Source organism: Lontra canadensis, unplaced genomic scaffold, assembly GCF_010015895.1.
Source record: "Lontra canadensis isolate GAN:19392208 unplaced genomic scaffold, GSC_riverotter_1.0 scaffold87, whole genome shotgun sequence".
Taxonomy (NCBI): Eukaryota; Metazoa; Chordata; class Mammalia; order Carnivora; family Mustelidae; genus Lontra; species Lontra canadensis.
The window spans coordinates 2,287,151-2,309,123 of NW_022631081.1; the positions used below are offsets into that span (position 1 = coordinate 2,287,151).

Genomic DNA, 21,973 nt, shown 5'->3' on the forward strand with positions numbered 1-21,973 from the left:
AGGGCAAAGCCAATCGATGGTACTAGAAGTCCAATGGGTTGTTGTTTGAGGGGTGGGCTGTTGGCCGGAAAGGGCAAGAGGGAACATTTTGGGAAGTTTGTCCTGTCGTAGGATCTTGGTTTGAGTACACAGGTGTAGACATAGCTAAAAATGCACCGCCCTGAACACTTAAGATCCATGGGTTTCCTTGTGTGTAGATCATGCCTCAATCTTGTAAATGTGATAAAGGGGAGTGGGGAACAATGGGTTAAAGAAACAAAAGTTCCTTTCCAAGACGTATAAGGGTACAGCTGCTCAGGAAACAGTCTGGTGTTCCCTGAAAAAGTTAAAATGAGGGGATACCACGGGACCGGGTGATTCTGCTCCTAGGTTATACACCAGAGGTTTGAAAACATATGTTCACAGAGAAACTGGCACCTTCAATGTTCACAGCAATATTATGTATAATAGCCCGAAAGTGTGAATAGCCTTCATGCACGTCCACTGGCAACTAGATAAAAATGGGGTATGTTCATCGAACAGAATAGTATTTAGTCATTAAAAAGGAGTGAACCTGAAAACTTCAGTCTAAGTGAAGGAAGCCAGCCACAAAAGACCACAGATTGTATGATTCTATTTATATGAAATGTCCAGAATAGGCGAAGCCAAAGAGACAGCAAGTAAATTAGTGGTTGCCAGGGGCTGGAAGGAGCGGGTAATTGGAATTTAATGATCATGAGTACAGGGTTTCTTTTTTGGGTGATAAGAATGTTCTAGAAATGGATGGCAAGGATGGTCGCACAACATTGTAAATACACAGAAAGCCATTGGATTCTATGCTTTAAAATCATTTAAATGGTGAGTTTTATGTGAGTAAATTTTATCTCAACAAAAAATCTTTTCTCCAAGGTTCCTGGGGTACCTCATTAGACCACGTGATAATTGCAGAATTTGGTACTCATCCACCATCATGTCCACCTCGGGCCAGCGCAGTTTGGGGGCCAAAGTTTGGCACTTCCCACACCCTCTATGCCTGCTACAACTCCATTGCGGTGCTCTGGGTGGGGTCCTTCCTGCCCGTCCTCTTGTCAGGGAGGGAAGCCCATGGTCCTCTGTGCTCTTAGAATCGTTCTCTAATTTTTTTAAAGGGAAAGGGGGATGGGATGTCCTTCTTTGCACTGCACCCTAGCTCTGGAAGAGCAGAGGGTCCACCCAACTCCTCTTCCATCCCCTCGTCAGAGCTGGGTGGAGGAGGTATGTGCTGGAACGTTCGGGTAAGATGACGCTCCTCTGTCAACTCAGAAAGTTCACCCTGCAACGTGTGCCCTACCCTGGAGCCCTAAGAGGGACCCTCCCTGGGGCCAACATGCACCCCACATGGGGCAGCTCCCAAGTCACAGGTTCCCACCTATCCCTAAGGATGTGCCAGTCCATGGCTGTCTGGTTCTTGGGCCCTCCTCAACACTCCCTCATTCATTTCACACTGACCTGAAGTCTCTTGAATGCCCGCACCCAGTGCTCATCCTTCCGTCATTTCTCTTCCCTTCCCTGTGTACTGAATGGGATCATATACCACTGTCACTTTGAGCAGGAGACCTTTAAAGGTTAGAGAGATTTTTAAGCTTCTCCAAATTAAAGTGGATATACAGGCCTTGTCCTTAAAACTTTATATTCTGACAAATACCCCTTTGCGTATATGAAGAAACCTTTAAACGTTGAAGGCAAGAAATACAAGATTTCTGCCAAATCAGGGTCAATTTATATGCTGGAACGAATAAGATGAACTCCTACTCATCCTTCAAAACCCCAAATGGACAAAACCGGCTAAAGGAAACCTGCCCTAAACCCCCTATATGGGATTCACGAATCTCAGAGTGACACTTGTCTTCTGTACTGCCATAGGTTATGAGGCATTGTCTCCCCTCACTTTTAACTGTCAATTTACTTGTCTATCTCTTCACCCCCAAAACCCCTTCTATAAACCAATGTCTTGCATGACCTTGAATCTGAGGCTGCAGGTACCAGAACGAAGCTAACGCCAAAGGGTGGCAGAGCTTTTATAGGGCCTGGAACAGGGCTGGTGCTCGTAGTAACCTGCAAGCTAGATGTTATTTGCTCCATTAAAAAAAAAGAAGAAAAAAATTTTACTTATTTATTTGAGAGAGGGTGGGGGAGGGGCAGAGAAAGAATCACAAGCCGACTCCCTCCTGAGCGGGGGAGTGGGGGGGGGGGGGGCGCCATGCTGGACCAGATCCCACAACCCTGAGCCCAAAGCAAGAGCTGGAAGCTTAAACAACTGAGCCACTCAGGTGCCCCTATTTGCTCCATTTTTGAGAAAAGAAAATGGAGACCACGTTTAAACCACTTGCCCAGAACTCATGGTTGTAAGCAGAGGAAGCAGCATCTAATCCGGGACAGCCAGACCCCAAAAGGCTGTCAGCTGTGCCATGCTCCAATTAATGCAGGTGGAGCCCTCTTACCTGCTGGGTCCACCCACGTTGTCTCCTATAACTTCATAAGTTCTACCCATTTCACAGATGAGGGAAAGAAGGAAGACGCTACACACATAACTTGTAGGAGATTACAAAGCTTACTGGGATGCGAACTCAGCCTGCGACCCAAAAGAAGCCTCACCATATGGCCACCTGGGTGGTCTCTCCTTGCCCCCTCCCTCCCACACCAATCAGACACCAGCGGTTTTCAGTCCCAGAAGGGTCATGCCTCCCAGGGCACATGGGTTGTCACGGGGCTGGGAGAGTGGGGAGAGATGTCCCTGGCATCTGGTGGGTAGAGGCTGGGGTTCCTGCTCAACATCCTACAGGACAGGAGACAGACCCCGCCACAAAGCACTATTCAGCCCGAATGTCACAGTGTCCAGGTTGAGAAACTCTAAGATGACTCTGCGTAGAACAGCATCGACACACACAGGCGCAAGCGCACACATGCGCACTGCAGCGTCCAGACCTGCGTTCCCAGCCCCCATGGGATTCTGAATAGACCTATGGAAAAAGAGGGGGTAGGGGGGAAAAAAATGAAGCAAGCCCCACCCACAAATGTACCACAGTCACCATTAACGTCATATTTATTGTTATTTAGCTGCTCAGGAAAACATATACAGGTATATACAATATGCATGAATACAGAAGACTGCACTTTACATATTTTTTTAAAAAAGAAAGAAAAAAATAACACTCAATTTCATGAGCTATTGTCACAGTCTTCCAACCAAGCATTTCAGAAATGAATTTCTTTTAAGAGTCAAAAAAGATTACAGGATTGCCTAACACACAGCAGAGTTAAGATTTTATATTTTACATGTGCAATAACGTTTTCGTTTTCTTTCCCAAAAAAAGTTTGCTATGCAGTACCGATTACCAGTGTTTGGAGTCTCGTGGGTTGGGTGTGTTTTTAATTTGCTTTTATTCTTTCCATTAAACCAAATGTAATGAAATAACATCCTTTTGCTTAAGGCTATTTTTAAAGCTGTTCCATTCTGGGGTCGTGGGGAGCGAGAAAGTTTAAAACTTCAGGGGTTTCCGACGCTGCTAGGACTACGGAGCTGATGGCCAGGTGCTAATGAACTCAACCCAGGGAAAGTCAAAGACGAAAGTCGAGACTCTTGGCTCCCCGGCCTTAAGCAATGAAGGAGAAATCATTCCTGTTTAAAAAATCAAGTGATAAAGCTCTCAAACAGCTGTACATTGCGGAATCAGAAGGGGCGTGGAGTTTTGCTCAGGCTATGGCTGATTTCTCCCGTGGCCCCTGGCAGGAGCAGCGTTCTCTTTCTCTTTCCTCTGGTGGCAGAGCTCGGGGACTGAGCCAGTTCACACCTTACCACTGCTGATCAATCCACACCACCTGCTCTTCTGCCTGCCTGCAGCCGGCCCCCAGGGCCCGGACCTGGGCCATGACGATCCAGATGCCGACCTGTGCCAAAAGGGCCCCAGCAGGAAAGGAGAGGGAGGGGAAAGAGCGAGATTTTTCTGGACACTCTTCTCCCTTTGCCGAAAAGTTCTTGGAAATAAACAATGTGGGTGTTGTATGGTGAACCCAAAGCCTTCAGGTCACTTACTTAAAAAATGACAACAACAAAAAGCCAGGTCTAGAAACTCTGGGGATGCCAGAGGGGAGGGGGCGCCAGGCTCAAAATAGAGCATTTAGTGAGACTTGCTCTTTAGCAAAAATAGAAGGAAAATGGTGGTGTTACTGCTTTGGGTGAAGGGCTAGCAGTCACTTCTTGTCTGACCCACCCTGGAGTCTGTGTGCCCCTCACAACCCCCCACCCCTGAATCATACGAGCCTTTTATAGGCCTCCACAGCACCCAAAGGTGCCCGCCCCGCCAGCACTGGGCCAGCAACGTCTGCCGCTCTGGGTCCTCGAAGTGGTGGTGGGGGGGTGTCCAGGAGCCCTGCTCACTACTGCCTGCTCACCTAGCCAACCCCCACCTTTGCTCAAAGAGATGATTCCTTGGTGAGACGCCTGGAACAGGGCTCTAGTTTTGCAATAGGGTGAGATTAAATCAAAAGGTGGGGAGAAGGGGGTATTCTGGGGTTAAAGAAAAAGGCCTAGGCATCGAAGTCATTGTTTCCTTCCAATAGCCCCCAGGAGCCTGTCAACCTCTGCAAAGAAATACACTCAGGTTCGGAGAAGGGGGGCTTGGCAGGCTGAGCCTGGGGGCTCCTTCCCTGAGCCCCCAGAAAAGTGCTGGCAAAAGCCTCGACCCTCCCAGGGATGGGGGGCTACCCAGGTTGAAATACCCAGGGAGAAATAGATGGGCAGCGAGGACAGAATGGGAGTGGTCGGGAAGATACATGCAGTCCCACATCCTTCCTCCCCGCAAGGCCTGGCTGGCATCAGTTGTGTGGGCAAAGGTCAAGGGCTGAGAATGGATCCTCCCCCAACTTGGGCACCCAAGACCGGGCCAGCCCCGCTACAACAGGGCAGAAGCCGGGAGCCCCCAGAGACTCTGCAAGCTGGAAGGACACCATCCCTCGTGCACACCAGGACTGCTTAGCATAGCGCGAACATTCAGAGCCTGGGCGTTTGCACAGAGGCCCAGAAAAGGAGAAAAAACACCACTGTTGAACATTCCGACTCCTTCCCACTGAGCGGGCTGGACACGTCATCACCTCCGTTGCAGAGAGGACAGCTTCCAGCAGAAGACAGAATGGAGCTGAGGGCTGAGCGTGTGTGTTTGTAGGAACGAAAATATATCTCTCTCTATTTTCTTAGGGAACAGACAAAACAAAATCCCAGGCGGAATACCTAAGGGGGGCATTAACTGTTTGGCTCCTGCCTGACTGATGACAGTTGGGTGTCAATATATAATATCGTGATGACAATTTGACTTTCGCCCGGCAATATTCCAGAACTACTATTCTCCAGGATTTCCATTTTAATAAGCAGTGAACAAAGCAAAAAGGGAAAAAAAAAAAAAAAAGACTGGGGATTGGTGGAGAGAGGAATGAGAATAAAAGAGAATAAAAAAGAAAGTAACTCTTGTCTTATTACGAAATAACAATGCTTGGACATACAGCAGCATGAAAATAAAACAAGGAAAGAGGTCATCTAAAAAAACGTATGCCAAGATTACAGAAAAACGGGAATTATCTAGCAGGAAAAAGGCTGAAGCAAAAGTTTGCTAACTGCAGAAGGGTTAACACTGGTAACATACTGTGGCAGACGAGTTTTCTTTTTTAAAAAAATTTTTTGAGGTCCCCCCCCCCTTTTAAATTAACCCTTTCCGGTCCATATGCCACTAAGCAGGTACCAACCTAGAAAAAAAAATCATCCACTCAGCAATAGTGGCCCTTTCAAATTAATAGGAGGGTGGGGTCAAGGGAAGAGGTTGGGGCAGGGTCAGGGGGAGGGGGCAGTGGGAGGGGGTGAAGGGCCTGGTGGGGGTTGGGCATTTCTTGTCAATTCAAGTCAGGGCGGCCACGAATGTCCCAAATCTGTTGGAAATGTCAGAGTGCAGGGACCGCCATGTGGGCACGGAGGCTCGGGCCTTGGTGTCACCCACGTCGTCTGTGCAGTGGACAGACAGGCACTGCAAGTGGCTCCCCGGCTGGGTTGCTGAGGCCTTATTTGCAGGGAGGTCGTGGGCTGTGGAGAAAAGAGGAAGACATGTTAGCAGCAGGCTCAGCTCTTCGGGAGGCCCTAAGGGGGTGGGGGAGTGGGAGAGGCAAGGGAAGAGAGGCACCATCCACGCCCTCTTTTCATGCCTGAAGACCATCTCATCTGAGGAGAGCTAGAGAAGTTTCATTCAAATCCCCCTGCTGTTGCCTCTGACGTGGCTGCGAGACCTTAGCCAAGGGTAAGACTCTGGCTCCATGTCAGGTTTCCCCCCCTCAGGAAATGAGAGAATTGGACAGGGTTGGCCCATCTCTGATGGACTAGAGTTCCCAGAAGATTGACTGGACATAAAATAAGGTGGACAGGCTTCCTGGAGGAGGAGCATCTAACCTGGGCATTGAGGCATATGTAGGAGTTCACCAGATGCAGTTAAGGGGTAGAGGGGAGGGTTGTCTATGTCTAGAACACAGCCCTTTCTCTTATCATCCTCTGAACATTTGCTATAGACCCACTATGTGCTGGGAACTTCCTGAAACAGTACGACACTGCTCAGAGCAGTAATGATCAAGAGTCCAGACTTCCCAACCCGGCGAGTGCCCTTTGCCCAACCCAATCTGCTTTATGAAGGGACTTCCGGTGATGGGATGAGGGAGTCGGTGAAAATGCCTTCCACTTCCTTCTCACATAGTCACACAGCATCAGAAACACCACAGATCATAGCGATGCCTGAGTTAGACCAACTTGCGGGGAAAGAAGTTTGATAACCACTCACTCCTTAGTATGAATTACACTCAAAGAGAGTAAGAACTGGGGGTTCAGAGGCAGGGAAGGAATGGAACAGTCATTTTGGGGGGCTGCTAGTTTACTGCTACCAAGTGGCCAATGGTTCTGTTCTCAGATCTACTATATGTTTACGAGTATCCTCATCATTCCCACTTTTTAGACCCTGACTCTCAGAGAGGAGAGGCGATCTGCCCAAGGTCACACAGCCAGGAAGGGGCAGAGCTGGGCTTGATTGTGAGCCTGTGGTCAGTCTCTTGACTCTGAAGAAGTGAGCAAAGCTGGAATTGGGGGTGGGGGCCCCACTCCAGCTGAGGGAGCACGCCCAGATACTGAACTCCATGACCGGCCCGCCCTCCCAGCAGGGCCCTGTGCCAGGCAGGAGCTACCCCACCCATCCCGCCCTCTGGGATTAAGGGGGAGGCCTCCCCTGGGAGTTGAGCCATAGCCTGCAGAGAAAATCCTCCCAGAGGATGGGCCAGGCTGTGACTAACCGGGCTTCCACCCTGGAACCCCAGAGACACCCAGCTAAGGACCTTCATGCCAGGAGCAGCTGGGCCCAGGGGGGAAGATTCTCTCTCTTGTTCTTTTCCTCATTCATCCAATTAAGAAGGCCTTACTGAGTCCCTACTATGTGCCAGGTGTTGCTCCAGCCCTGCGGATCTGGCCGGAAGTAAGGCAGACACTATCTTTGTCTTCCTCCTCCAGGAGCTGGCAGTGAAGGCAGGAGAGAGCATCACAGACACCATGGGGCTTGAATCCCAATCCCAGCCCCACCACCGTGTGGCAAGGAGTCTGCTCCTCTCCCTCTCTCCAAGTCTTAGTTCCTCATTGCAGAAGTGGGGCGTCATGTCCTCTCCCTCAGGCCTTGTGATGGCATGGCATACAGAAAGATCCCCCCCCCCCACAGAGCTGCTGGCATAGTCTCTGGGAGTTCAGGAGGTGAGGGGTCCTTGCAGCCATCTAGAGGCCCCCAAGCCTCGTCCCTTCCTTGGGACTGACCAGGTGGGCACATTCCTGCCCAGGAGACTGGCATCTATGCTCCCATTTCACAGAAGGAGAAGCTGAGGCCCTGGGCTCCAGGTTTCAAAGCTGGTTAGCAGCGGTAGTGCTGAATGCTGTTAATGCCACACCCAGGGTCTCCCGGGGAGAAGGTACCCCAGGAAGTTAGGAGCCTCAGTTTCCCCCTCCCCACACCTCCGTTCTTGAGCCTAGACTTTGCCTTGCTCCTAGTGATGCCCCACTCCCTAATCCCCTCAGAAGGAATCCTGTTCCAAGCATTGTGAGATCTGGACTGGGGAAAGGGAGCATCTGCCATGGAGAGAGAGAAGATTCTGAAAAGGATTCCTTACTTTACTTCACTTCACACTCATAATCTCAAGGAACCGACACAGCAAGGCTTGTGCTCATTGTACAGGTAGGAAACCGAGGCCCCTTGCCAAAGCCCACACAGCTAAAGAAAGACGAGACCCCCAGAACCAGGCACCTGGCACCCTTGCTCTGGGACTGCAACGCTAGGAAGGTGAAGGAAAGTTGCCATTTCCTGAGTTCTGTGCTCAGACGGAGGAGGCTTGCAGACCCTTCTGGGAGCTGCATTTGCTGAGTGATCTTTCCAGACTGACCCAAATGGCCATGTGTCCTCGAGATGCCGTATTCCCCAGTTCTGGACGACTCCAAAGCATACCATGTGCCAACCCTAGAGACAGCTGCTCCTCTTACTTGGAGAAGATTTAGTGAGGGCATGCCAGGCACACAGCTGAAGGTGTCCCTGTGTTATCTCATTCCATCCCACGCCCCCCACAAGCCCAGCAGCTGGGCATCTCTTCTCCCCACATTAGAAGGGGCACCTGGGGCTCAGAGAGGGTGAGGGGCTAGCCCAACGTCACAGGGCATAGGCGCAGGATTCCCCAGCCTCTGCCTGAGACAAGCAAAAGAGTCTGGTATCCATGGGGAATATTTTTAAGAGAGAATATTATTCTTCAGTTCTTGACAACACAAGCATGACCAAACTCATCCTCCCGCCAGATTCATTCCAGCTGGGGGGACCCAACACGCCCTAGGACCGCAGCTCCCCTCCACCCCTCCAGGGCTGCTGAGTGGCTGCAAATAAATCAGTCCCACGGAAGCCGCCTCAAGTCAGGGCCTGCCCCTGCTCCAGAGAAGTCCCCAGTCCCCGCTCCTCAGTGATGGCAGGCATGCCGGCCCCCCACACCAGGACCCAGAGAAAAAAACCACCCTCGCCGAGCTCCCAGGACTAGGAGTTACTTGGTGCGCACAGACACCAATGCAGACCTTCACATTTTCTACTTGTTAGTGACCAGCCTCCCCCATCAGACTGTGGCATCACAGTACCCTGCACACAGGTGCTCCGTTGGGGGCCTGTGGGCTGTGGAGTGATTCTCATCCTTATTTGGCAGATGGGAAGACTGAGGCCCTGGGTGGGGGAGGTGGGGGAACTGTGCAGGCGTCACCCAGGGCCAGGTCAGCAACTTGGACCAGCCCTCTCCTTTGAGTCTGGGATTCCCCGAGCACTGGGCTGAGGTGGGATCTTTTACCCCCCCCATACATGGGCAGCTGGCCCCACCTGCAACTTGGGGATGGTGATCCCTGGCAGGCCCATCTCCGAGCAGCTTGGGGGGATCATACAAGAGAACGACAGGAGACACTGTGCATGTGGGGGTATCATTCCTTGAGGCAGGGGTGTCACCAACTCAAATTTGTCACCCCAAATGACCCTCACCCCACGCAGGCAGCCCAGGGGCCGAGGTGAGGGGCTTCCAGTTCTGGGACCCGATGTCACGCCCACCCAGCAAGGCAGGGCCTGGAGGGGGGGAAGCCCGCTCTTCCTCCCCATCCTTCTTCATGTGCACAAACATGTCCTAGCTGATCTATCCAGCCCTTCCCCAGCACCCCCTCCCATCACCACACAGCACACGAGCCACGCGGTCGTTATTGCCACCAACTTGCTACCATGGCATGGAGGTGCTGGCTGCCCCCTGCTCCACCCCACAGTGACCCTGGGGCCTGCGTCGGATGGATCCCCAACAGGGACGGTAAGTGCCACAAAGGGAAGGAGAGAACCTAGAGTCAGTGTCAAAAAAGTGAATAACAAGAGGAATGCCATTTCTCCTACCGGGTTCAAACATGACAGTGCCTACCACTTGCGGAGCACAGGGCTTTTGCGAACATCACTTTAGCTCCCAGAACCTCAGCCCTGGAAAATGGGGAAAATAATAGGACTGGCCCTCATGGAGGCGGCGACGAGGATTAAATGAAATGATCCATGTAAAAGGCTTAGCCTACTGCCCAGCACAGAGCCGACTCCCGCGCGGCAGCACCGCTGACCCGCCTGCAGGCGCAAACAGAGAAGGGAGAAGGGGACAGACTCATGTCTGTTTACCTGGGGACTCCTCATGGCTCCTTTCCCTCCTGGAGAGGCTGCCCACAGAGGGAGCTGGGTGTTCTTTCTTTTTTAAAGGTGGCAAAACAGGCACCACCTTGCTCTGCACTCAGGATCCCCAGGACTGGGTCCCAATTTGGGAGAGGCACGTGGTCAGGGGTCCTGAGCTGGGGACAGCCGCCACCCCCCAACTCCCTGACCCCCATCCCCTCCCCGAGGCAGGGCTTGGTGGGACCTGCAGCACCGCATGGCTCTGTCCTTGAACCTTGAGAGAGGGGATTTCTGTCCACCTCCTGCCCACCGCCCACCCACCATAGGGAAGGCCAGAGAGAGGGGATCATGGGGGTCAGGGGGGCCTCCAAGTAGGGCCCAGATCAAGGATTCCCTGACTGCTCATCCAGAGCACGCCCTGGGCAAGGTGTTAACCTGTACTGCAAAACGGGAACCAAGTTCACAGACATCTGGGAGGATTAATGGAGATAACACGGGTAAAGACTTTAAGCACATGATGAGCCCCCCCAAAATGTTAGCTGCTCTTAGGGTTATTACACTCACTGGGCTTTAACTACCCAGGACCTCGGAGGTGGTCGGAGCTAATCCTACCAAATGCCAGTAGGGGATACTGGCCACGGGGTGGTCTCTTTCTCTCCATGGGCACCGGGGGGCGGGGGTAGGGTGGGGGCCTGCCTTAACCCCTGCCCCCCCAAGGTGGGGTGGGGCAGGGGGACCAGGGTGCGATCCCAGGCAAAGCAGGCACATTAGAATTCCGTGCGTATTTTTAACTTCCAGCTTATGTAAGGAGCAGTGTGGGCCCCAGAACACAATAGCGAATGACTCCCGCCCGACTCACCCTCACCGGATTCCGACAAAGGGAAATGTATTTTGGTTTTTCCTTTATTTGGACCTGGCAGGGGGAGACGCTGGTGTCTGACAGCTGCCACTCAGCTGGGGGGCTGGGCCATTGAGCCCGGAAGCAGAAGCAGGCCTGGGAGCCACAGGGTTGGGCCAGATCCTACCAGCACCCCTTTCCTGCAGCCTGGGAGGCCTGGAGGCCCCCAGATACTTCCATGACTCTCCCTTTACTTTCATGAACAGCTCCTGTTCCCCATCTCCAAAAAAGGTGGGATATGGCACCCAGGGCACTGAATGTCTCTCTTCACTCTTGCCCAGGCCCCAGAGCCTAAGCACCAGGGAAGGAGGACACTGCCTCCAAAATCCACCCAGTTCTCTCCCCACTGCCTCCACCCCAGGCCAGGCCCCCACTGCCTCCTTCCTGCTTCCCCACTGGCCCCCAAGCCCATTTTCCCCCGTGAGTCAGATACCTTTCCCAAAGCACCAACCACAGCAGCCCCCTCTCCTGCTTAAATCTTCCATGGTTCCCCAGTGTTCCGAAGGTAAAGTTCCCAGCTTCGCATAACCTGGCCTGCTCTCCTCGTGGGCCTCCAGCCTCACCTCTCCGTGAGCCAGCTGTGCAGTCTCTCCACAAAGCCCTGATCCTTCCTGCCTCCACAGTCCTGCTCCTGCCATTTCTTCTGCCTCGAGCACCCCCCACCCCTCGCCCCTGCTGACTCCCACCTTCTACCTGGCTGTCAGCCTTGTGGCAAAGTTTCTCCAACACCCCTACTCTGAGGTGGGTAACCCCTCTCCCTGCTCTCACGACACCCCTGCCACCAGCCAGCAATGATGCCTCAGTTACCCCCGAGCTGGCTATGGGGTGCACGGACACATCTCACCCTGGCAGAAGGGGAGTCCTGTGCTCAAGGCCCTCGACAACAAGCTGCCAAAGATGAAAAACATCGTGTGGGAGGGGGGCACTTTGCAGCCAGATGACCAAAGTCTGTATCTCAGGCCCTGACGCTCCCCCCAGCAGGTTGACCTTGGGCAAACCGCAGCCCCTCTCCAAGCCTCAGCTTCCTTCCCCGTGAAATGGGACAAGGATAGCACCCAGCTCCTTGCCGGGTTACCCCCAGGTTCTTTGGTGCCTGGCACACAGCAGATGTTCACGCAATGGCCACCAGCTGTCATAGCAGACAAAAGTCACAGGAAAAGATAGCCTTGCCCAGTGGTAAGCAAAGTCACAAGGATTTTTAAGGCAACACATTTTTAAGAACCTGCCACTGGGAATGTGGGGGACACAACCCTAGTAGGAACTGACCCCCGCCACCCAACTGGAAGCCTTCTGCAGGGCCCCATGACCCCAAAGCAGAAGCCCTCCTCAGCTGCCTGTCCATATTGGATCCCTGGCCCATGTCTCCTCCTCCAGGGAGACACACAGGGTATAGGGGACTCACTTAACTTCGGTCTGAGGGTGGGAACAGCAAATCTAAGCCAGATGGGGGGCCGTACACAGAGGGTCTACAAAGCCACCAATGAAGCAGGAACATGGCACACCCAAACCCCCACTGTTCTCCTCCCCTACCCTCAGCAGCTTTGGGGGAGCCCTAGCTCTGTGTGCTCAGAGCCTGGATTCAAATTCCACCCTGGTCTAAATCTCACCCACTCCATAACCTTGGGCAAACTCAACTTGCTGGGCCTGTTCCCCCCTCTGGAGAGGGGGGCTAAAAATCTCTCCTGTGACCAACCCCTCTCAGAGGAGCCTGGCCTGAGGGTAGACACACTCACGAGGATCCCAGCTGTCTGTCTGGTCCCTGGCACACAGTGGGCTGCTGAAAAGGATTTGTTAAATATTTTATTTATTTTTTATTTTCTTAAAAAAATTCTATTTTTAAGTCATCTCTGTACCCAACTTGGAGCTCAAACTTACAACCCTGAGACCCAGAATTGCATGCTCCACCGACTGAGTCAGCCAGGCGCCCTAGATTTGTTAAATATTTGAAAAAACGATTCACATTCTCATCCCAGCTCTTCACCTGCTTGCTGTGTGACCTTGGGCAAGTCACTCCCCCTCTCTGGGCCTCTTTGGTCCTCTCTGAAATGAACGGTGGTGGGTAGATACACAACCTCTCTGACTCTTTTCATTCCTTCAGGGAAATCAGATTATACATTCTATGTAGGGTGGAAACTGGGGCAGGAGCCCACCCCAAGTGAGGGACATTAAGATACCTTCACCTAAGGAATCCCCAAGAGCACAACCCTGGGGATCAGGGATAGAGGGCTTGCTGCTGGCAGCCTGAGTGATAACTCCAATCAGTCATCTTACAGAGGCCAAGGGACCAGCCTCTCCTCAGCCCGGCCCTCTGCCCACACCCCACCTTTTCGCTCCTCTCCCTTCGAGGACAACTTCTAGCAGGGGTATTACTATGACAAATGAGGAAAAGAAAAAGGAAACGTGAGCCCATCCCCACTGTTGTCAGCTCCAAGGATGATAAGAGTGAGCATTGACCCTTAGGTTCCCTATGGGCCTATCTCATCAGATGACCCCAAAACCTGGGGAGAGACGGTCCAACACCAGGTCATTTCACCCGGGGTGGGGGGCCGTTAAAGCTCAGAGAGGGGATGTCACTGACCCAGAGTCATGCAGCCAGCCAGTAGAAGAGCCGGGGTCACTCCCAGGTCTGCCTGATGCCAAAGTGTGTGGGTCCATCAAAGTCACATGAAAAAGTGAAATTTACCAGCGAAAGTGGTAGGCGCTCCCTCGCCCTGACCCCTATTCTTTCTTTCTCTTTGTCTTTCTCTCACACAACACCCCCGCCAATTCTTTCTCAATCTTTCTGTTCTCTCCCCCTGACCCCAATTCCCTGTCTTTCCCTGAAATCAACTCTCACTTTTTGGGGAAGGGCCGTGATGCTCACAGATGGGATGAGAATGTCACCCAGAGTGACAGAGAAGCCAAGGACAAAATCTGAGGCCCGCCATTCAGTCTTTCTCCACGGACACTGCCTGAGATTTTCCACATCAGCCCGACCTGATGGGGGCGATCCAAAGGCAGCACGGGGGCTCCTAGGAGGAAGAAAGGGCCCCCCACCAAGGATCAGGAGGGACCCTGTGTGGCCCCACCCGCCTGGGCCCCATGAGGGTAAAGAAGGGGCATTGTGCGCACACGGGCCGCCGGGCAACGGAGTCTGGTGCGAGCCTCCGCAGGCCCCTGGAAGCCTTCGGAAATTAATTGGAGTTGACTTGGCTGAGGGCAGCTGTCATTTAGATTGAGAACTGGCTCAGGGCTCCACTGAGGCGAAGCAGCAAGGGCATCGTGGGGACTGGGCGGCCGAGCGCTGGGGATGGGGGCAGGGGCTGGACGCTGGGGACCTTGCCCAGCTCTGGAGGAGGAGACAGGGTGGCGGAAGAGCGCCAGAGCCCACAGGACGGACGTCGCGGGCCCCTCACCCCAGCCCGAGCCTCCGATCGGGCTCCTTCTCCTGGCGCCTCGGGACCCACGGCCAGTGACCTGTGACAGATGCAGCCCCGTGCACCCCCCGGGCCACTCCTGGCCTGTTTGCTACCAAGACATGACAGTTAGGGGTAGGGAGGGGGCCGCAGGCCGACCCCTCAGCCTACCCCTTCCTTCTGACGGGGCCCACTGTGGTGCAACAAGAGTCCCAGAGCAGGAAGACCCCTTCCCAAGGGGTCCAGATGAGAACGGGGGCGCCATCATTCTGCCAGAAACGCGGGAAGGGCCCCTGTGGTAAAGCGGGCAGAGTCAGCCCCCTGCCAGGCACCAAGGATAAGCCAGGAAACAGTAGTCGCTCTCAGCATTGCGAGCAGGATTGTTCCACCCAGGTCTCCACTCTAGCCCTGTTTTCTCCCCTTCTCGCTCACAACTCATGCCCCCATGGCATTAGGCCTGGCGCTGGGTGGCCCTGGACAGTCTCTGCCCCTCTCTGAGTCCCCGCCTCCTCCCTTCTATCCTGGGGGCAACCTAGAACCAGAGCAGACTCCTCCCTGAGCTCCCAGCACAATGCCTGGGGGCATTCAGCCATTAAACACTTATTTTATAAAAGAAGACAGACAGACAGACACATACGCTTCTGTTGAAGTAGAACACCATTGTTTTCAGCCCACAGAAGGAAGGAGGCAATCTAGTGACAACTCAGGATTTCACAAAATAAGTTTCCAAAGTGCTGATGCTTTGGGTGGTGGTTCTTGGGGACATGTGTCCTGCTCACCCATCTGAGTGTCTTCGGGACCTCTGGGACCTTCCCACACGGGGCCCGTGGGGCTGCAGGGGACGTGCTCACCCATGCAGGTTCCCATAGCGCTTCTGCATCCCCAAGGAAGGACTCTGTGTGGGAGTCCATCGTGGAATAATCATGTGCTTTGCAGCTAGGGTTTGGGATCCAATCCCAACCTTGTCACTGCCAGGCTGTGGGACCCTGCATCAGCTACTCTGACCCCCTGAGCCTCCATTTCCAAACCTGAAAAATGTCTTCAGTCATTCCTGCCTTGCAGAGAGGGGCCATGGGCTAGTTCCCAAGGGCCTGGTACCCAGCTGCCCCTCCATATCCTGTATCCACAATTGCTTCTTCAAACCTGAGCCTTCCTGGGGCCAGCCTGTAAGAGGGGGTCCTCGGGGGGCTCCCGGGGGGCTCAGTCGGTGAAATAGCTGACTTGGTTTGGGCTCAGGTCTTGATCACAGGGTGGTGAGACCAAGCCCCACATCCAGGTCTGCAATGGGCATGAAGCTTGCTTAAGATTCTCTCTCCCTCTCCCTTGGCCCCTCCCACACCTACCCTCTTTCCTTCTCTTAAAAAAAAAAAAAGGAAGAAGAAGAGGGGGCCTTAAGATAGCAATAACAGCAGGGTGATGAGCCAAAGCATCCCAGCTGAACAGGTAGGTGTTCCCAGCTGTGTGCTGGGCGAGGGACTCAGAGAGGGGATCCCATCACAGAGCTCCCAGCCTGCCCCCACCCCCCCCACCCCTCAGTGTTCTCAGCCTGGCTAAGAGATATTCAGTAAACACCTAGTGTCAAACAGAGCCTGTCACCGCCACAGAGACAATCTGCCCTGTGTCACTGACCCAGGGGGATAGGTGGGGATGGGGCAGCGGTGGCAGGGGGTGGGGGAGGGGAAATTGCAGAGGAGAGGACGTGAAGTGGTGGGGGGGACTTGAGGATGAATATAAAGCTTTGCAGCAAGAGAAGCAGGAGGTGAGCTCCAAGCCTCTCCTGTGACTGGGGAGAACTGGGGGCCAGCCCAGGAGCCCTGATTTGGGGCCTGGAGGAGAGGGAGGAAAAGGAGCCTGCAAAGTTGAAATGAAGTCGGTCACAGAGGCCCCCGGAGGCCCCAGGAAGTGTTTGGCTTTGTTCCTGAGAACAGAAGGGAGCCAAGGAAGGCTGCTGAGCAAGGGAGGGGCATCAGGAATCTGTCAACATGCATAAGAGGCTTGTACCTCATCCGTTCCAGCCTTGGCACGGTACACCTGAATCAGAAACACATCCCACTGGGGACAAGGTCCTTTGTGTTCCACCATTCTAAACAAGTGGGGGATCCGATCCCACCCCCGAAGGAATGGTGCTCTGAGACAGCTCTGGTCTAACGGGGCAGGCCATCCCTCCCCAGCAGCTTCTGAGTCACACGCCTATAACCCAGGTCCCCAAGAAACCCAGCACGGCCTCACCATGTGTCAGCCGAGGGCCCTTGCAATGGATTCCACCTCTCTATGCCTCCACCTCCTCTCCACACAACGGATGTGACCACCAGGCCCTGTGCACTGACATCAACAGATCCTCACTGAGAATACAGGTGGGAAAACCAAGGCACAAAACTATGCATCTCAGGTTATCAAACAGAGAGCGGAAGGGTTGAGGGAAAGTTTCTTATCTCTCCACATTTTGAGTTTCCCCATGTGTGAAATGAGACGGTAACACCTGCAGGGCAGGGCTGCCAAGAGAATGAATACAATAATATTCACAATGACAGAAAATGGTTGGGGTTAATACCTGTCATGCATTCATTCCTTTAAACTTCCTCACCATAACCCCAAAGGGCAGCTTCTATTCTCTCAGCCCCTTTTCATAGGTAAAGGACTTGCTAAGGTCAGCAGCCTATAGCCCACAGGTCAAATGTGGCCCACCATCTGGTTTTACCAATAAAGTTTTATTGGTACATAGCCACACTTTAGATTTACATTTAGTCTATGGCTGTTTTATGCTACAACGACAGTGTTGAGTAGTTGTGACAGGGACTATATAAACCAAAAGCCTAAAATATTTACCATCAGACCCTTTATGAGGAAAGTTTGCTGACCCCTGACCCTGAGGCTCAGAGAGTTGACATCACTTGTCTAAGTTCACACAAGTAGGAAGGAGCCACCAGGCACCCAGTAGGTGCTCCACACATGTTCCCTAGGAACATGTCGATGTGTAAACAACACTGCTGATGGGTGAAGACTCGCACAGTGACCCTTAGAGAGTCAGAAGTGTCCCTTCCATTCACTGTGTCCCTGGTCTTCCTTCTCAGCCTACAGGGAAAACCTCCCTGCCTCCTATTTAAAAATCAATAAAGCAGGGCACCTGGGTGGCTCTGTCGGTTAAGCATCTGCCTTTGGCTCTGGTTATGATCCCAGAGTCTTGGGATCAAGCCCCACCCTGACTGCCTGCTCAGCAGGGAGTCTGTTTCTCTCTCTCCCTCTGTTCCTCCCCACAGCTCATGCTCCCTCTTTATCTCATATAAATAAATAAAATCTTTTTTAAAAAATCAATAAAACATTAAAATGTTGGTTTGGGGGGGTTGGGAGGACAGGGGTTGTGATTTTAAAAAATCGTTCCAAAATGTGTCTACAAGGCAACAAAAAGAGAAAGGGGGTCTCTCCAAGGCAGAACAAGTCAGCCTCATCAGACCAGGGGAGATGGGTGCCCCAACCCCAACCAGAGCTCACTCCTGCATGACCTCTGAGTCTCCGCTTGGAAGGACAGAGCAATGGGCAAAGGGGACAGTGACAGGCAGGACAAGCAGGCCTACGTAGACCCTGAGATGCAGAGCACCAGCCCTGGGGCAGGCCCTGGGGCCTCCTCACTGGCTGATCTCATTTATGCCATCAGCTGCCTAGCAGGGCCAAGGTCATACAGCAAGAAAGTGGAGAGTCAGAACTCAAACCCAGCTCTGCAGGAGTCCAGAACCTTGTATGACCTTAACCACCTGCAGCATCTGCCTGACCTGGGGGAGAGAGATGGGCGGAACAGGGGAAGCTGGTCTAGGCCTAGAAGAAGCTGGGTGGTCACTCCCATCTAAACGACAGGGAAGAGAGCCCCCGGATTGCCTGGTGGCTGGCCCATCCATCCTCAGCTCCCATCTTCCATGGGTTCTGGAAGGTCTGGCTTAGGCTTCTGGGGAGAGGTGTCTTTGCCACAAACAACCCCCAACTTGCTTTCCTTCCAGGTGGGTCTCTCCCTCTCCTACTGTGGGAAACTAGGACCCAGTGGTGGAAGCTGGCTATGCAAATCCAGGGCTATCACTCACTCTCTCTGGGCTGTCGTGCCCTCTGTAAGTGGCAGGAATCCCTACTGCCAGACCCCTGTCACTCTGTGACCTAAAGAGGCCACCCAGGTAGATATTGTCCAACCCAAATTATGCTGTGGACTTATGGGAACTGTAGGCTAAGCTATACCTGGGAGTGGGGATTTGGCTCAGCCCACTGTGTCCCCACTGGGGCCTCCAATGCCAGATAGGATGTGGGCTCTGTAGGAAAAGCAGGGGCCACCATGCTCCCTCCATGGCAGAGGTCACACCTTCTTGTCCCTGTGGTTTTTTTGAGGAAGGCAGAACTGGACCGTAGGAAGACTGGGCTAGCTGGTATTGTAAATTGGGAAAACTGAGGCCAGAGAGGAGTAAGTCAGGGGCAGAACTATAAATAAAGCAGAGAGTTCTTGCCTATTTTGCCTAAGCCAGCACTCAGTCCTCTCCTCCTTCAGAAGGTTTGACAATGGAGTTTGCAGTATGCTGTCACCAAGTGGTGGCAACACTACTCCTGCCTGCTCTCCCCTCTTTTTGCCACTACTGTCACTTTGCCCTTCACCTAAGTAACTCATCTGTCTCCTCCTTCCTCAAGTAGGTCTTTTCAAGCCTCTCAGTGGACTCAAGTGCACACTGTATTCTAATGCCTGGTGCTAACCCCAACCTCTCCTAATTGTCCTACTCTCTACCACAGCCCCTAGAATAGGAGTTCCATGAAATCGTAGCCCCGACTCTCCTATTCACTACTGTGGCCCTGGCACCTGGCTCTTGGGTAGACCCTCAACCAGTATATGCTGACTCCATCAATTCCTATGTGCAGGAACAGACCCTAAAGAATCACTGAAATAAGGAAGATCAAACCATATCACGTGGGCCTCCAGACAGACCTGAATAGGAACTCTTCAAGGCTTCCTGGTGCCAATGAAACAAGACTTCAGCAGGAGGCTTACCCACTAACCCCTGCCCAAAATGTACTTAGAGGGACCACACCCCCTCTCAGACTATTATCCAGCAATGGAGGAATGATATCCACTTATTTCCACAACCCCAACCCAGCCAACACCCTTGCTTTCCAAGTTTGGGCGCTAGAATTCTCCCAGATTATTTTAGACCCTGTAGGTATGTGAGGAAGACCCAAAATGCAGGTGCCTTTTTCAAGGAAAGAAAACTTGGGGGCGGTGGGGGTTAGCTGACAAATGCGAGAAATTTCCACCCAAGAATGACTACTCAGGAAGGCTCCTTTCCCAACCAATACCCCAACCCAGCCCACCCCTTCTGCCTGCTGGCCTCGAGCCCCCAAACCCACTCAGACAACCCCCAAGGTGAGTTTTAAGTTGACAGCAAGCACAGAACTCAGTTAAAGAGCCCTCACGCCATCTCTGTTTTTCCTTCTTCTTCAGGGAAAGAGACCACATCCCAGACACTGTCCTAAAAGTTACGTCTATACCATTGCATCAGGACCTCCCAGCAACCCACACAGGGAGGGGCTGTCACTCCTTTTTAAAGGGTGCAGAAACAGGCTCGGAGCAATTTGGAGATTCTCCCCACACCACACAGCTAGGGAGCAGTCGAGGCAGGGTGAGGTCAAGTCCGTTTCCAAAGGCTTTTCTACTTTCACTGCACACCAGAAAGAGAGAGAAGAGAGAGAGAGGAGGAGAGAAGGAAAAGGAGGGGAAAAAAAAAAAAAGATTCCTGTCTCTTTTAAAAGGGCTGGCATCCTGCCTTCCCTCCCGGTCTGCCCACTCTGCGTCTGGAAGCACCTGCCACTTTCTTGGGGTGCCAGGGGTTGAGGCGAAGCTAACGTACATACCATCTGGTGGGGGCAGCTGATTCAGACCAGGCCTTCCCCCTGCAGGGTCTGAGCCCTGGGCAATCAGGACCCCAAGGAGGGGAGTGGGACAGCAGGGAAAAGCCTTTACTCTCTTGCAGGGGTGGTTTCCGGCTGGTTTCCGGCTGGTTTCCGGCTGCCTGGGGGCAGAGCTCTACTGCGTGTCTGTTACTAAGCAACAGGCTCGCACCCAACAGCCTACCCAGAGTTCGTGACCCGCTTGGGGTATAACAAGTCTGTGATCTCGGGGACTCCTATAACATAGCTCAGGAGCTCTGTGAGTCTAGAACTGGGCTGTCCAACATGGCAGCCACTAGTCCCATGTGGCTTTTTTTAAATTTAAAAATCAATGCTTCATTCACAGATAACCGCACTGCAAGGGTTCGACAACCATCCAGGGCTGGTGGTCACTATGTACTGGACAGTGCAGACTGAGATATCTCTGTCATCGCAGAAAGTTCTATCGGACAATCTAGAATTATAATCTACAAATCCCGTCTGTGTCAGCAGCTGCCGTGTCCACAGCTTTGCTTACAAAAGGCAAACTCCATCATTTTGCACATGGGGGAGTTCCATAGATGGAGGTAAATTAGGGGCCAGGAAGGAGCCACAGGGGTCATCTTTTCTGAGATTATCCATCACCAAGGACTCCCACCAAAGCGTATTTCCCCGTGAGCCCATAGCAGAGTACCGCTCACTGACCGCCCATAGCACTGGCTCCCACAGAGCCCGGACTCAGCCTCAGAGTCTTTCTCAACCCAATGTTCAAGGTAGCCAGAATGACATCTCTCCAGATTAGCAGCTGACACGGAAGCCCTGTTCTCACAGAGATGAAGAAACTGAGGCCCAGGGAAATAAAGCGACTTTCCCAAGGTCAGGCGGCAGGTCCAGGCCAGGCCAGGAGGAAAGCTCTTCACCATTAAGGAATCTGGAGAGAGGGAGTTTGCAATCCTCAGAAAGGGCCTGGAAATGCAGTGCCCTCAGACATACGAACAGGGAGGCCTCTGCCTTGATCACCTGCTGCGTGGCCAACCCCGTGGGTCCCTTTACCCCGGCCCCTCCTTCACTCTCATGACAACCTGCAATGTGGGAGTATCTCCATTTTCCAGATGATGGGTATGAGGAAACCCAGAAACGCAAGGGGACCTGCCTGAGGTCACATCTTCACTAAGGGGTGAGCACAATGTGATACTGACGACTGCCCTGCCAGGCAGGCCCTGAGCCAGGCAGAGAACCAGGTTCACGCTCAGGTCCCACCTCTGCCTTCTCCCCACTGTGTGACCTTGGATAAGGCAGTTTCCCTCTTTGGGCCTAGTCTCCCTGCAAGGTGGAGGGTACTATGTCCCTCCTTCAGTCTAAGAATTTAAAAAAAAAAAAAATGCACAGAAGCTGTGTGAACAGTAAAAAGTGAGACTCTGAAATCTACCATGAAAGGTATTTCGAGCCCAGGAAATAGTAACAGTAACCCGTTCCATTTACTGGGCAGGCCCGCTGGGCACACATCTTAGCAGTTTCCGCATGACAAGAGCAAGGTTAGGTAGAAATAATACAGACCAAATGGC

At 52.9% G+C, this 21,973-nt stretch overlaps 1 protein-coding gene across 1 annotated transcript in view; it reads right to left on the bottom strand.

The window, feature by feature from the left end:
* Positions 1-4,106: 4,106 nt before the first annotated feature.
* MN1 (MN1 proto-oncogene, transcriptional regulator) overlaps positions 4,107-21,973 on the bottom strand; it is a 45,942-nt gene continuing 28,075 nt past the window's right edge. Inside the window, exon 2 of the mRNA XM_032883282.1 lies at positions 4,107-6,085. Coding sequence (XP_032739173.1) covers positions 5,904-6,085 — 182 coding nt within the window. The 3' untranslated portion in view covers positions 4,107-5,903. The remainder of the gene's footprint in view (positions 6,086-21,973) is intronic.